The 15,352-nt window shown below is 36.5% G+C and overlaps 3 protein-coding genes across 3 annotated transcripts; 1 reads left to right on the top strand and 2 right to left on the bottom strand.

Moving 5' to 3' along the window:
- Nucleotides 1-419: 419 nt before the first annotated feature.
- On the bottom strand, nucleotides 420-6,328 carry LOC105648280 (ARM repeat superfamily protein). The gene is made up of 9 exons (XM_012234615.4): nucleotides 5,625-6,328; nucleotides 4,459-5,178; nucleotides 3,777-3,872; nucleotides 3,607-3,690; nucleotides 3,030-3,264; nucleotides 2,773-2,933; nucleotides 1,539-1,817; nucleotides 1,263-1,451; nucleotides 420-704 (listed from the first exon to the last, which is right to left on the bottom strand). The coding sequence occupies exons 1-8, from the start codon at nucleotides 6,012-6,014 to the stop codon at nucleotides 1,395-1,397; spliced, it is 2,022 nt and encodes a 673-aa protein (XP_012090005.1). The 5' UTR covers nucleotides 6,015-6,328; the 3' UTR covers nucleotides 420-704; nucleotides 1,263-1,394.
- Nucleotides 6,329-7,265: 937 nt separating this feature from the next.
- On the top strand, nucleotides 7,266-10,445 carry LOC105648279 (zinc finger CCCH domain-containing protein 56). Its single transcript, XM_037640328.2, is given in 4 exon segments — nucleotides 7,266-7,487; nucleotides 8,268-10,154; nucleotides 10,156-10,214; nucleotides 10,217-10,445. Coding segments are annotated over 3 exon segments (1,980 nt in total). The 5' UTR covers nucleotides 7,266-7,487; nucleotides 8,268-8,304; the 3' UTR covers nucleotides 10,288-10,445.
- Nucleotides 10,446-11,435: 990 nt separating this feature from the next.
- LOC105648278 (putative pentatricopeptide repeat-containing protein At3g01580) lies at nucleotides 11,436-15,346 on the bottom strand. The gene is made up of 3 exons (XM_089715800.1): nucleotides 15,151-15,346; nucleotides 14,953-15,074; nucleotides 11,436-14,852 (listed from the first exon to the last, which is right to left on the bottom strand). Exon 3 carries the CDS (start codon nucleotides 14,262-14,264, stop codon nucleotides 11,679-11,681), a length of 2,586 nt encoding a protein of 861 aa, XP_089571926.1. The 5' UTR covers nucleotides 14,265-14,852; nucleotides 14,953-15,074; nucleotides 15,151-15,346; the 3' UTR covers nucleotides 11,436-11,678.
- Between the last annotated feature and the right edge of the window lie 6 nt (nucleotides 15,347-15,352).

The following is a 15,352-nucleotide window of genomic DNA, read 5'->3' as shown; positions in this document are numbered from 1 at the left end:
TGGTTACTGCCTAGGATCAGGCTGGCATCTAATCCTTTACAATATTGAGTATTCTAGCACAAACTATGAATAATGCAAAAACGGTAATATATCCACCAACCATCAGAAAAAGGAGAGCAGAAAAATAAAAAAGAAAAAAGAAAGGCCTTAAAAACAGCTGAGACAATACCATCTAGAATACATTATCCATATACGCTTGAGCAAATAATGATATCTTTCTTTTTTTTCTGGGGTTATCCATGTTGGATCTTTGATAAAGAGATAGCGTTGATTTCTTCATCCTATACGCCTCTCTTGAGGACCCCCGCCCCCCACACACCCACTGAGAATAAATTTTGCATCAATGGTATTTTGCCTTGCCACAGAAAAATTGTTCTCATCACAAGATGACAGGCAATGGGATGTTCATAGCTAGCCTCTAAAAGCAAGAAATAGAATTAAAGACTACATAGATGAATTATCAATGATTTTTAACAATCAGATAGATGGTACAAATTTTCACAGGCACTATGCGTGTTACATGGTTCAATATGTAAGTCTGTACCGTGTATTACAGCAACAATTCATTGGTTACGTACAAAAATCAACACAAAATGTATGTATAATGCAATGAAGTTTTGAGGGTAACCTGTTCAATGTTGCCCACAAAACAAGAAAGTTTCTGTGCTGCCCCAACTGCAAAAAAATGAAGCAATGTGTTGCACCTGCAGAAGAAAATTGGAAAGCAGAAGATCAATCTGACAATATTTGTCTCTGATAGAATTCCAGTGGGGAAAACAAAGATAAGCATATGAACCCAAATGATATATATTTTGCTAATAGCATCACCTAATACTATAGTTGGCATTTGAATACAATACAACAACAAATTTAATAGGAAGTTCAAAGCATTTGCTGGTATTTCAAATGTAACTCCATCTGCTTGATGTGCTTCCAAGAAGTACATAAAAATGAAGATGGCTGTAAATTAATTATAAACAGAAGTAATAAGGATACATTTGATGAGCCGAAATGGAAGATAATGCACCATAACCATAGACATTTCTATTTTAAACACTACATTATAGATGCTTTTGAGTTTTGATTGCATTATATTACATTCCACTAAGGCCCATCAAACATAACCTAAATATTTAACATGTACTCTTCAAAACAGGGAGAATTTTCTTTTGCCAATGAGAAAAAGGGGCAACTCTCAACTCATTTTGACTGTGCTATAAAATAAGGTCAAAAACAGTGCTGTAGATTAAATAATTACTAACCTTGGTTGAAGCATCAAAAGTTTGAAGTCTCTGGAAAAAAAATGCTGGACATTTCTTGCTAAATACGGGGGCCAAAACTAAACTCCATTCTCTCTCATTATAGCACTAGGTTAAAGGAATGAATCAAAATGATCAGGCGATGCCATCACCAAAAGTCATAGCCTGACTGAGTACTGTTCTAACACGAAGCTGCATGAAATGAAGCATTAGGATATGTTTTAGTAAGCATTTGAGGTTAGTAAAAGAGAAAAGCACATCAAGACATAAAAGCCAGACCTTTACATCCAGGCAGGGATCATTGACCATGTTCCTTATTTGAGGTACTATACCAGCATTCCGTAGCTTAACAAGCCGATTAAATGCCCCAGGACACGAAGGAAATGTGAGATTTACTACTGCCCAGACAGCAGCTGTACGCAATCTGCTGTCATCACTCTGTAAGAACTTTATTATAAAAGATTTTGTTTCATCGTCTACTTGTGGAACAAGTTGGTGCATAACTGCTTCCTTGTGAAACTCATTTCCACTGGCAATGTTCCCAAGCACGTACATTCCCTATAAGAGAACAATCTTGGTAAGTTGCCAGAAGCAATAAATGTGTACTAATGATGCTCCTCAATGATCAAGTAACAAATGTAATAGTTGAGCATCATGTGCCAAACAATCTGGCCAATATCAGAAAGGATATAAAAGTTTTTTGCCATTTTATTTTGGCACTGACTTGACAAACAGTTTCTTTACATATAACTTCACAAAGAATGCAAGTTCACTTCCTTGCATATATCATTGGTAGCATTAAACACAATATGGCAATTGCTTGGAGTACACAACTATTAATTATAAAACCAAAGCTAAATTTTCAAAGTATGAAGTGCAAATTCTACATGTCCCTTAAATAGGAGCTGTGACAATATTCTCGAAGCGTGGTCTATACCATTCAGCTTTTCTTTATTTTATTTATTATTATTTTTTTAATGATTATTCAACAGTCAGAGAGATCATCAGTCATATATAAGAAAATATGGCACACATTTGTGATACCATGACTTATATATTGGGTCCTGGAGCACTCCAACCCTCCCCTGGCATAAATTAAATTGATTTAATAATACTTAAATTAGAAAGGGGAATGTTGCTGCAAACGTCCTACTCACTTCCATAGTTCCACAGCCTTGTAAAGCAATGAATATATTTTACCAACAAAACTAAGTATGGAAACCAAGTATATCTCACACAGCACAAACAAACAATGCCATATGACCCCCTACTTAAACAGAAGGCATTGACTAAAATGTCAAAGGATTCATGACTTACAACATGGACTCCCTATGTAGCGAAGCAATTACCATGTAAGATATAATAAATATCACTATTAACAATGGAAATGACACATGTCATGCATTTCACTAACAGAAATCAACATCACTATCATTCGACACTAATTATCCACAGAACCGTTACTAGTTCCAGTTTCAATTTTTCAAATGATCTCAGCTCAAAAGATTTCTACCTGTATGCCGATTTCAGCTTTTGAAGCACTCTCTAATTGCTTTCCAACAGCATCTAATATAATACCATTTTCAGCAAAGACAAACTCCATAGAGCTTATGCATCCATCAATAAGATTCCGAACAAGAGCCAGAGCTTGTTCTTGAACAAAAGGGTCATCGTCTGCATGACAATGTGAGTGAACACTGGTTTACCTTAAAAAAAAAAAAAAGTAAATAGCACCTGATATGACTAATAGCTATAGAAACAACTGCATACCACGTATAAGGCTTGCTAACAAAGAAGCACTGAGCTCCATAAAAATCCCTTCTTTACATCTATCATCTGCCAGAAACAACATGTTCTTCAAAGCCCACAATGCATTTGACCTGACAGTTGAATCCATTGATTTTGATAACTGGATGAGATGTTTTACACCTCCACATTGTACAAAAGTTGATTTTCTGGTTGTAAAATCAACTACTATATTGCTAATAGCACCAAGAGCAGCAACCTGAAAAACAGTATGTTGAAGGGGATCACCCATGTAATTTTATACTTCCAACTACATTAGTAGTCCATGAGCAGATATCATTTGGAACACGGGGAATAGATTATCTGTTCCCCCCATCCACACCCAGAAGAAAAAAAAAGTACAATTCACATTAACTATAATCTCCATAAAATATTGTTTTCATAATTAATATTTTAAGAAAGCTAAATACATGCATATGATAATAGGTTGTTGAAGGGGCCTTAATTTAAAAACTAATGCTTCTACATAGGCATTTTAGGTATGGAACTCAATTCAAGAATTCACATCATCCATGAGCTGACAAGGTAAGTAAATACATACCTGGACAGACACCAAAGGGTCATTTAAAAGCTGGACCAAGCGAATAACAAGCCTTTCATTCATAAAAAAGCCTGCACACAAATTCTGAAGAACATTTTATTAGTGAAGAATATGAATATATTGGCATCTGAAATTCAGAAACCTATGAACCTAGTGGTTATAATGCAAACCTTGATCGACCGAGCGACACTTTTGATGCAAATACAAGCTGCAGCTCGTACATCAGCACTATCATGGGTTAATGCATCAGTCACAGAGTTCAAAACCTATAATTCACAAGATTATATTAGAAATTGCAAGTTGTTAATATTATCAGTTATGCATAAGCATCATTAAGTGTAATGCTTATCTATATCTAATTTTGATAATTTACTCCTTTCATATGCTCAAGAGCATCAAGCCGAAGCGTATGACCATAAAATGCCAACATCATCAATGACCATCCAATTAATAAGGAGTTTTTAGCACAATAATAATTGTCATTCACAACTTTCCATTTAAAGGCATAAAATAAATGTAAATAAACAAACAGAAAAGGAAGAAAATGATTAGTATTAGCTAAAGTAAAATACGAAGTTGCCTACAGGTCACACTTCAACTCAACTAGGATATATAACAGTTCACCTATTGACCGTACTAAACAAACTTGTCTGTTACACTTGCTCCAAATTCATGTTTTCTATGTTAATTCATTGTCAATCAAATAACTTCTAGCTTTTAAACACATTTTTACACACAAAAATTTAAGAAATGAGATATTGCATTATAACTAATGGCATGAAACTAACAGATCTATAAGTAGGCGAACAAAAATGAAGTGTGCAAATCAATAAATTCTATGAAATGGCACACCTCCAATGACAGGAATCTAGATCTGCAGCACTCCAACCTTGAGCATAAATCAGCCAATGCCAGCAATATGCCTTGCAGGCGCTTAGAATGTAATTGCCTGTTTTGTAAGTGGTCCCAAAATTTATCAAGAGCGTTTGCCTCAAAAGCTAATTTCTGTAGATCCTCCTTATCCATTATTAAACTTTTAAAAACAAAGGGAGCCTCATCTCCAACTTGACCAGGATCATCAAGAAGCTCAAGTAAGAGATATACCAATTTTGTTTTGGTTCCTATATCTTTCAGATAGCAAGGAGAAGAATTCCTTATGACAATCAGGCACATGCAGGCAAGTAATCTTGTCTTGGAAAACCTATCCTTTGTCAATCCAACTATAGAACTCAAAGCTCTCCCACTTTCTGGTCCCAAAAAAATTGATATGATTTCAGGATTGTTCCTAAATACTGCAGCAAGAGACTCCAAACTAGCATCTCTCTGACTCATAGAACCTTTAAGGAGGCCAAGAAGCTTCTTTAGAGCACCAGCATCATATAATGCCTTCTGCTCTGAACTTGTCTCACAAGAATGTGTGATTATACTCGCACCAAGACCATTAACATTTTCACTCTCACTGTTCAACAATGAAAGGAGGAATTCCATCTTTTTATCATGAAGGAATTCATACTTCGGTGTTAGTTTTGACTGGTAAATCATTCGGAGGGAACGAGCGCCAGCATCCACCACCTGAAGATCAGACAAAGTCATCCATTTTGCCAGGAGAAGGTTACAATAAAATTCACAATTGAATGTGCAGGAATTGTTCTAGACACGATGAACTATACTAAAAGTAGCAATCATTTTTGTATTTTGTCGAGAAAAACTTTGACAAAAACAGAACATTATTGTCCTAGCTACAACGCATTGAACCCAAGCAACAGCATTAAGCGCAAGAACGAAACTTCTATTTAAACAAAAATTAAGAACATAAACAGTTACATTAACACAATAATTCCCTCTCCCTTGGTATCTCTCAATCAAACAATAAGTTTTTAAGAACTAAAATCAACCAAATTATCCTAATCACAGTTACACATTCCGTCCAACTAAGTTCCGGTTTTGAGTTTCTTTTTCCCTTCTCATTTTAAGCAGAAATTGGATAATAAAAAGTCGACCAAATAAGCTTCAATTACCTTCTCATCGGAGCTGGAGAGGAGCCGAGTTAGGTAAGGAAGAGTACCAGCATCGAGAACGGCTCGGACACCGGCATCGAAGCCGCATGCGAAACTTCCTATAGCCGCCGCCGACTGGACAATAATGTTATTAATATAGTTACTGTTTTTGTCTGTGACGTTGACACCATCAGCTAATTGAGAGTCAGCTTCGTCAATGGCAGCAGCGAGGATGGAGGAGACGACCGGTACGGCACCGAGCTTGAGGAAGGAAAGCTTCTTGGTGCGATTACCGATGATCTGGTTCTTGACTTCTCTGAGGGCCTTGAGCTTGATTTCAAGGTCAGGAGAGGAGAGGCGAGAGAAGAGGTCCATAGGACGGTGAGTCTGTGCGGCAGAGGCGGTTGGCATGGTGGCGGAGAGGCATAGAAGACAAAAACAGATCCTACAGGTAGAGGAGAAAATGGAGCGAGAAACGGATAATTTGCAATTGAATATAATTTGGATTCTTTTATTGCGAGAGAAAGAAAATCATTTGAAGAGAAGATTTGGAAATTTATAGGATCATATTTAATTTTGAATTGTTATTGGTAAAGATTTGACCTTTCAACACTGTTTGTCTTCGTCCCTTTTCTTACGCAGTTTTTCTTTGTTCCGTCCTCTCTCTTTCCTTTCTTATTGGCAAATGTTAAGTGGAACATCTTCTGGTTTCTACACCAAATGATTCTGACCTCATATGATGTACCCTCCCCAGTTATGTTTTTCTTTTTTTTTTTTTTAATTATTATTATTATCATTTTTTCTTCGAAAGGAAATTATTATTATCATTTATTGAGAGATGACATGAATAACTGTACAACTCTTGCCCCAAATTTATAAAAATTAATGATGGAAATATATTTTTATATTAGTAAAAAATCAATTAAATCAGAACTCCTTGGCCTTTCCTATTTTATTTATTATTACTCTAAAATATTATTAAATATTTATTTATTAAGTTTTAGTTGGATTCCAATTTATAATCCTTATCTTTAAATAAAATCTTGTTAAATGATATTTAAAAATAACTAAAAATTTAAATTATAATTAAAATAATTTGTAAATATATAAAATAAAATTTAATTAATTTCGTCTCTTTTTAAGTTTACTTTTTATAGAAAAATCATTGCATTCATAGTTAAATATTTTATTATAAAAATAAAAATTCAGTATATTATTGGAACTGTTGATTCTTATTTATTTATATATAAATTTGAGGTACAAGACTATTAAATTATTAGTTTATTAATATTCATTAATTTAGACAGTTTTTACAATGTAAAAACATTACTAAATAATTAAAATAATTTATTTATAAAAAAATAAAAATAATTCACTAAATTATTTTTGATTATTTGACTAAATCATTCTTTATAAAATGATTTAAAATAATTCATGATTTAAGTTTGGGCAAGATTTCTGCAATCCCTAGAGCAGGGGCCTTGTCTTCTAGACCTCGATTTGACCCACCAAAGGTTCCGCTAATTTCAAGTGCCGAGCCCAAAACGACGTCACCGCAACATTTGCGTCGCTGTCAACCGCTTTCTCCGGTAATCGCTCACCAAACCTCACGCTTCCCTTCCACCTACTTTACTCTCCCTTTCACCTCCTAATCTGGTCACCCCCTACCCTGAACTCAAACTCCAATAGTTCTCCGAGAATGTTGCTCATTTATTTTTCACATTTATTAATATCCAAAAATTGCTACTATCTCCCTCGCTTTCTCTGTGTATGGAGAGAAACTGAAAGTCATGGGCTCATGTCTATGAAGCTCTTTCTTCCACACTCGCAATCTTCTTTCTGGTTAATACTTAAGTATTGTTTCTTGAATGCGTACTATCAACAGTAAGGTTATCTTTAAACCCGGCAGGAGTTAAAATTTCTTACTTTTTTTTTTTTTTTAAGTTTTAATTTTTGAAAGTTTTTTCGAAGTTTCGTCTTGGATTACTGCGTGCCCTTTAATTTTATCATTCTTGTTTTAATTCTTGATTAATTTAATAATCAATTCACTTGACTTCGGGATTTTTTTGTTTGTTTGTTGGGTTCGAAGCGGAGTTCATGTTAATTGCATTTCGCTCAACTTTAGCGATCTTTTATTCTTTGCATATTAAAAAAACTATTTTGTTCTTTGTTTGGTTGCTGAGAAAATGTGGGAGAGGAAAGGAAAGCGGAGACAACTCGAAGAGTGCTTAAGCATCCAATAATTTCCGGTTTCGAAAATAATGTTATCACGTTCGCATTCTGTTCATTTCCATATTAAAACTTCATATCTTCGCAGGGATTTTCTTTCCCTTTGTGTAAAACTCGTAGCTTTCTTTCCCTATAAATACACCCTCCAAAAATCCCCCAATCCTCATTGACTTCTCTCTTTTCAAATCTCTTGCGAGTCTCCTCAAAGCCTTCTTCCCAACCAGGCTACCATTTGTTATTCTAAATCCCTTTGAGATGATATTCACTTTTTTTTTTCAAAATTTCTTTTATGCGTTGCAATATTGGAATCCGGTTCTTTTTGTTTACTGCTATTTTTGAGTTGGTGGAGGCTTAGTGCAAAAAGCATCTTTACTATTCTGATTTGTATTTGATGCTTGATACTCGTTATATGTCATATGTGCTTTTCTCTTGTAGATTTGTACTTGATTCTTTTCAAACTGGTTTTAGTTGAATGAAGCATGTTTATAGGCCTAAATCAGAAGAAGTGGAAGAAACCAGCTCCATCTTCTATCCTGAAACCAATTCATTTAACATAGATATGAATACTTCAGTTGGTACAGTGGAAACAGAATATTCTTTTTCTATGTTGCTAGAGTGCGCAGCAGATAATGATGTTGAGGGTTTCAAGCGGTCTGTATTTGATGAATCTGAGGTTAGGCAGGTTGGGCTCTGGTATGTTCATCATAGGGTGTCAAAAAAGGGGGTCCTTGAGCATAGAACCCCGCTAATGGTTGCTGCTAAATATGGCAGCGCTGATGTTATGAAGCTCATTCTTTCTCTACCTGAGGTGGATGTAAATTTCTCTTGTGGCTCAGACAATAGCAGTGCCCTTCACTGTGCTGCTTCTGGTGGATCTTCTAATGCTATCGACGTCATCAAATTGCTTTTACTTGCCGGAGCTGATCCTAGTAGCACTGATGCCAATGGACATCGCCCAGTTGATATCATTGTTGCTTATCCAAATTTTCCCAATTTGAAGATTGCCCTTGAAAAGCTCTTGAAGAATATTGGTTCCTTATGTCAATGGGAGCTGCAGTTTTCAACTAGTAGTTTGAATTCCAGTTCCCCACCCATTTCGTGGACTTCAGAAGAAGGTAAAAAAGACTGCGTTGATCCATCTTTTCCTGATACCAAGGATGACGCTTATGCTAATGATAAGTTTTGGATGTTCTCGTTCAAGATCCAGCCTTGTTCGCGGGCATATTTCCATGACTGGACTGAGTGTCCTTTTGCTCATCCAGGTGAGAATGCACGCAGAAGAGACCTGAGGAGGTTCCATTACAGTTGTGTGCCATGTCCAGATCATAGGAAGGGGGTGTGTAGGCATGGAGATTTTTGTGAATACTCTCATGGGATTTTTGAGAGCTGGCTACACCCAGCTCAATATAGGACTCGCCTTTGCAGGGATGGCAGTAGTTGCTCACGCAGGGTGTGCTTTTTCGCTCATACAAATGAGCAACTAAGGCCGGTATCTGCGTCCACCGGTGCTGCTGTGCCATCTCTTCAAGCACCTGCTAGGGATTTCACTGCTGCCTTTAACCTATTTTCTGGTGCTCTCCCAGCAGTTTCTGCAGTGCCACCTTTTCCATTTACTCCACCTATGTCTCCTTCTGGCAATGATCTAAACTTGTTAATGGCCTGGCCTCAGCAAAATATCTCAAATTTGGAAATCTCGGGAAACAATCTTCAAGCCAGCCGTCTGAGAACTACTTCCAATGCAAGAGAGATTCCATCTGAGGAACTTAATACGATCCAATATTTTGAACTTTTGCAACAGCATCTCTTGAATGATCTGTCCTATATTTCTCAGCCCCATCGTAATTCTTCTACAAATCTTTCTGCTTGCTTCAAACAATTGAACCCGTCAAATCCAGACAGGCTCTGGTCTGCTGAGGTTTCATCTCCCCAAAGCACATATCGATTGAGTGTTGCACATGCTTTCTCCCCTTCATACAAATCTGCAGTTATTAATAAATCTCAACTATCTTCACCGAGGATGATGTCACCTCACATAAATGAGTCTATATCGACATCGAGCTCCCATTTATCTGCTCTTCTTTACCATGACAAGCAGGAATCAGAACTAGGCAGCCTAAACTCAGGGGAACTTGGTTTTAACCTCACATATAATCTTGGATCCAATGGTCTGAATTCATGGTCAAAGCAGGATCCTGTGAATGGAAATGTAGATTGGTCTGTCGAAGCAGATGAAGTTGGCAGGCGTCAGAAGTCTTCAAATGGGCAATATGGGGAAGAGCCTGATGTCTCTTGGATTCAATCAGTGTTGAAGGATCCATCCGAGACATAAGACAACTACTATTTCAGTCTCAGGTCCTGAAGAGGTTTCTAACTCAAATCCCCCTCGGCTTTGCAGGCGTTGCTAGAGGGTTTGCAGCTTGATAAGCTCATTGCTTCATATATGAAAATATTGTAACCATTCTTTAGGTAATCGAAACTGTATCGAGTATTCTAAATTCTTTTTCCCGTTGACGTTATTTGACATAAATTTGTAACGGGATTAATCAAATGTAAGAATTCTTATTAATCATAAATAAAGAAATAAATTATAGTCGGTCGATATTATTTTTTTCATTACTCATCTTTTGTTCACGGATCCTTCTGGTTTCTTCTGCTCTTAATGGTTTCTGTTGCAACTATTTTACGGCGACCTGTAATTATGAGGTGGATCCCAGCAAGTGAGGGTGGTGGGTCTGGGAGGAGAAAAGTACAGTTTTTTGTAATGGATTCTTTCGATCTTTATTAGAAGAAGATCAGTTGTGGGGACAAGGAATTTCTTATGCCCATAAAATGAGATGCTTTTCAGTTCAGATTATGGAGGTTGAAGGTATCACGCACCCAAAATGATGCCACTCCACTAATTTATCTGGTTAGTGGTTGTTGGGTCTTTATTGAAAGGGGGAATTCTTAAAGTTTGATGTTACATGTGGGGTAACCGCCAAACGCCAACGAGCAACTTGGATCGTTTTTCCAAGAATCGATATTGATAGTTGATGGGTTACCGAAGGCTGTTGATTTTTTAGGGGCTAGGGTTGGGATTTTTTATGGCATGGCTGTAGTTTGTAGATATTGTTGTCTACAGGAAGAAAGAAAAGAAAGAAGAAGAAGAAGCAATGGTTGTACAAATACAACTAACATGTTAATGGTTTGGGTAAAGCAAAAGCAATGAATAAATATTTGAAAAGAACTAGATGACCAATCAGTGGCTTACTTTGTATCCAAAGGGATTATAAATTTCAACGAATTCAGAAATTTATGATTGTCATTTCCTTAAGCAAAATAGTATAAAGTGCGTGAGCTTCTAAATTTGATCAAGAAAACACAATCAATAGCCGATTTAGCTGATTTATTTTTAACTGAATTATTGGAATTTGAACCACGAAATTTATATATTTCAAGAATTTACTGAATTCCTTCATTTAAAAAGAAAAATAAAAAAGAATACAATCATGGAATTATGAATTCTATTGTTTTAGAGAAGAGAGAAATTTCATCTCAAATGTGAATTTACTCGCTTCCATCATTTGTATTAATAATATAATTTTTAATTTTTAATACCATTTAATATTTATTTTATTACACGAGGAAAAGGATGACGGAGATCCCACGTGCGCAGTGCGCGGTAGGCCTGTTATTTTCCCAAGGGAAAAGTTTCCTTCCATTGTTGAACAACAGGGAAAAGTTAGACGACGGGGAAAACTTCCCCTCCCATCCAGAGTACAGGTAAATGATTCCGCACCATCATTCTATTCAAACAAGAAACTCAATTTCTCATTATAGAAGAAAATTAATCCTGTCAATTTAACTTTAATCCTGTTCATCATCCATTGCCAAATGGAAATCAGTAACATATCCATATTCTCTAGTTAAAAGCAACAAAGAATTCAAATTTCCATAAATTCTGTCAGATTGAAGGTGTGATGTATCTCCAGCAGTAAAAGAATGAACCTGACCTCGGACAATGAGCCAACTAGTTCCTGGAGGCTTTTTCAAACCCTTATCTTTTAGCCACTTTCTTATTTGTCTAACTTCTGACCAAAAACCTGCTGCAGCATATATATTTGACAGCAAAATGTAATTTCCAGCATTAGTTGGCTCTAATTCAACAAGATTTTCGAAAATTTCAGCTGCTATTTCTGTGTTGGAATGAACTCGACAAGCACTAAGCAGAGCTCTCCAAACTGATGCATCCGGTTCAATTGGCATTGAATTGATAAATTCTCTGGCCTCATTTAAGCTTCCTCCTCGACCAAGTAGATCAACCACACAGCCATAATGAGAAAGAGTAGGAGTCATTTTGAAATCCTGAACCATTGAATTAAAAAGCTGCAGACCTTCCTTTATCATACCAGCATGGCGGCAAGCAGATAGAGCAGATAAGAAAGTTACCCCATTTGGTTGGAAACCATCTTTTAACATATTCTTGAAGGTGAGGATAGCATCATAAGCACAACCATGTGTCCCATAGCCAGTAATCATTCCATTCCAAGAGATAACATTTCTCTTTGCTAAGGTTTCAAAGATCTTTTCAGCATTTCGTATACTACCACATCTTGCGTACATTGTTATAAAAGCATTACCAAGAGATAAATTTAAACCAAAAGCGGAAAACCTCCGTGTTGCATAAGCATGCAAACATTGGCCTTGAGGAAGATTGGCGAGATTTGTGCATGTTGATAGGATGTTTATGATAGTAACAGAGTTAGGTTCCACCTCTGAAATCATACGGTTGAAAAATAATATAGCTTCACCAGTTTTGTCGTTTTTCAGAAGAGCAGCAATAATAGCATTCCATGAAATCAAATCTCGACTAGGACAGGTATCAAATAGATACCTAGCTGCTGCTCCGTCACCACAATTGATATACATTTCAGTGAGTGAAGTGTTCAATGAAAGATTTATTTCAATGCTGTTTTTTATAATGAAACCATGGACAGATCTTCCGATGTTTAGACATTTTTCATCTCCACAAGAAGCAAGTAGAGATATCATTGTATGAGAGTTAGGACTGACTTCTGATTCTCGCATCATTCCAAAGAGTTCCCATGCCTTACCGCTTAAATTGCTGACAGAAAAAGCCAAGATCAAAGTGTTATAGGGGACAACATCTATATTGCTCATCTCATTAAAAACCTTCAAAGCATCTTCAACACAATTTAGATCTGCATACATACTTAATAATGCATTCCCAAGGGAAACATTCATCTTCATTTCTCGCTTGTAGGCAAGAGCATGCAAGCTTCTACCTATTTTTAAACCATCAGTTAATTCTGCACTTAAAGACAGTATAACAGCAATAGTTCTTTCATCTTCTCTTGTCTCTGTTCGCATTGTAGTAAATAAACTAGTAGCTTCCTCGTAACAGCCATGATCAATATATGCAGCTATCATGGAATTCCACAAGGGAACATCATGAACGGTAACCGTATCAAATAAACGACAAGCTAATTCTAAATTTCCAATTTCAGCATACATATTAAGCAATGCATTTACTATGAACAACTCATTCCCATAACTTAATTTAATAGCCAACTGATGGATTTGCATTCCCAATTCAGAAGATCCAATTTCTGCACTTGCCTGAATAGAGACCAATATTGTAACCATATCAAACTTGACCCCATCCTTCAACATCTGAACAAAGAGCTCTAAGGCTTTGACAAAATCCCCAGAACCAAAATACCCTGTAATCATTGCATTCCAACTCACAGCACTCTTCACAATCATCAAATCAAACACAAGGCTCGAAATTTTCACATCAAAATTCAAATAGAACCCAATTAAAGCAGTACCCAAATGGGGATACAAATCAAAGTATCCACTCCTCAAGCAATAACCATGTAATTCCTGTCCTAATCTCAATTCCAGAATTCCCTCACATGCCAGTAGCAATGCCACCAAAGTTCGAGAATTTGGTTCCAAACCCTCCCTTTGCATCCTTCTAAACTGCCCAATTGCCTCCACATAATAAGCACAGCCCACATACCCAGATATTATAGCATTCCACAAAACCAAATCTCTTTCACTCATTTTATCAAACACTTTGTGAGCTTCAAGAATATGCCCGCATTTGCAATAGAAATCAACAACGGAGGTCCCAACTCTAACATTTTTTATCAAATCAGTACTCTCAATACTAGAATGTATCTTCTTGCCTCTCTCAAACGCATTCAGCCTCGTGCAAGCTTTGAAAATGAGAGGGAGAGTCATATTATCAGGTTGTAGCCCAAGAGATTCCATTTGCGTGTAAGTAGAGAGAATCGCATGGTCATTTCTGAGTTTGGCGTGGTATTTGATTATTGCATTCCAGTCTTTGGAGCCTGTTCTGTTTTGCGTTCGTTCACGGAAAGGAGGGAGTTTAAGCGATTCTAGAGAGAGACGAATATCCATCATCTAATGGCGGTTCACATTTGCTGGGAAAAGTGGAAAGTAAAGGGGCATGGTGGTTTAAACTTTAAATGGCCACGAGAAGAAATAAAGCAAACGACAGTTACTGACCGTTAAACGTTTTTGGCCTTTTAGCGGGAACAACAGTTACTAACCGTTAGTAGCTTTTTATCTTTCAAGGGAGAGAGTTTAAAGCATCGGAAATCAAATTCAGAAAGGACTAAGTGATAAAAGAAAAAAATTTGCAGCTAGGGGTCGGAGCAGGGGCTGGGTCCGAGGCCAACCCCATACCTCATTATAGTTACAGATCAGGAAATTTATTGCTATAATATCAGAAAGTTTTTTAACCTCTTTTTCTATATTTATTATTTCCATTTCATTACATGAAATTTTGGCAGCAATCATCAATTTTTCCTTTAACCCATATCGGAAGGGATAATATTTCATAACAGTGGAGATTAAAAAACACAGCAGAAGAAAGGAGCAAAAAAATGTTTATACAACCAAAAGTGTAATGGAAGCGAGTTGCAGATTCAGAAAACAAGCGGCTACAAGCTCCTGAGAAAGTTCCAGGGCCCTGTTCTAGTCCCTATCCTGCAAAAATAGAACCAGACTTGAGAATGAAATTTTGGTTGCTCTGATCTTTTATCTTTGGCCTTCAAGAGTTAATAAATGTACTGAAAGTTTTGGTTACCTCCAAAATCCAGCAGATGTCCGGAGACTCATATATATAGTCAGAGCAACCCATATTCCAATGAACTTATAAGTGGAGGATAGAAATAACAAAGACAGGATGCTAATAATGGCCACCAGAACCTGGAGAAGAAGAATGTCAAGCTTACTTTTGTTGATCATTATCTTATTTTTCAATATTAAAGAGTAAGTCACTTGCCATGGAGTAGGCAGAGTATGCGAAATCAGAAGCTCCAAAGTTGACACCATCAAATACAAAAGCCAAGGCATTGATGGGTTGAGTACCTGCAACAAACTGATGAAAGCAAAATAAATGTTAGTTACAGTGTCATCTGGGACTGAGCAAATTCGGAGGAAAGTTTTTTTTGTGTTTTAGATATTTGAGATACCGGAATGCCTAT

Source organism: Jatropha curcas, chromosome 10 (genome assembly GCF_041381405.1).
Source record: "Jatropha curcas cultivar XTBG-Jc1 chromosome 10, XTBG_Jcur_1.0, whole genome shotgun sequence".
Classification (NCBI taxonomy): domain Eukaryota; kingdom Viridiplantae; phylum Streptophyta; class Magnoliopsida; order Malpighiales; family Euphorbiaceae; genus Jatropha; species Jatropha curcas.
The sequence above is the reverse complement of the archived record's forward strand: the minus strand, read 5'-3'. Positions and strand labels throughout refer to the sequence as shown.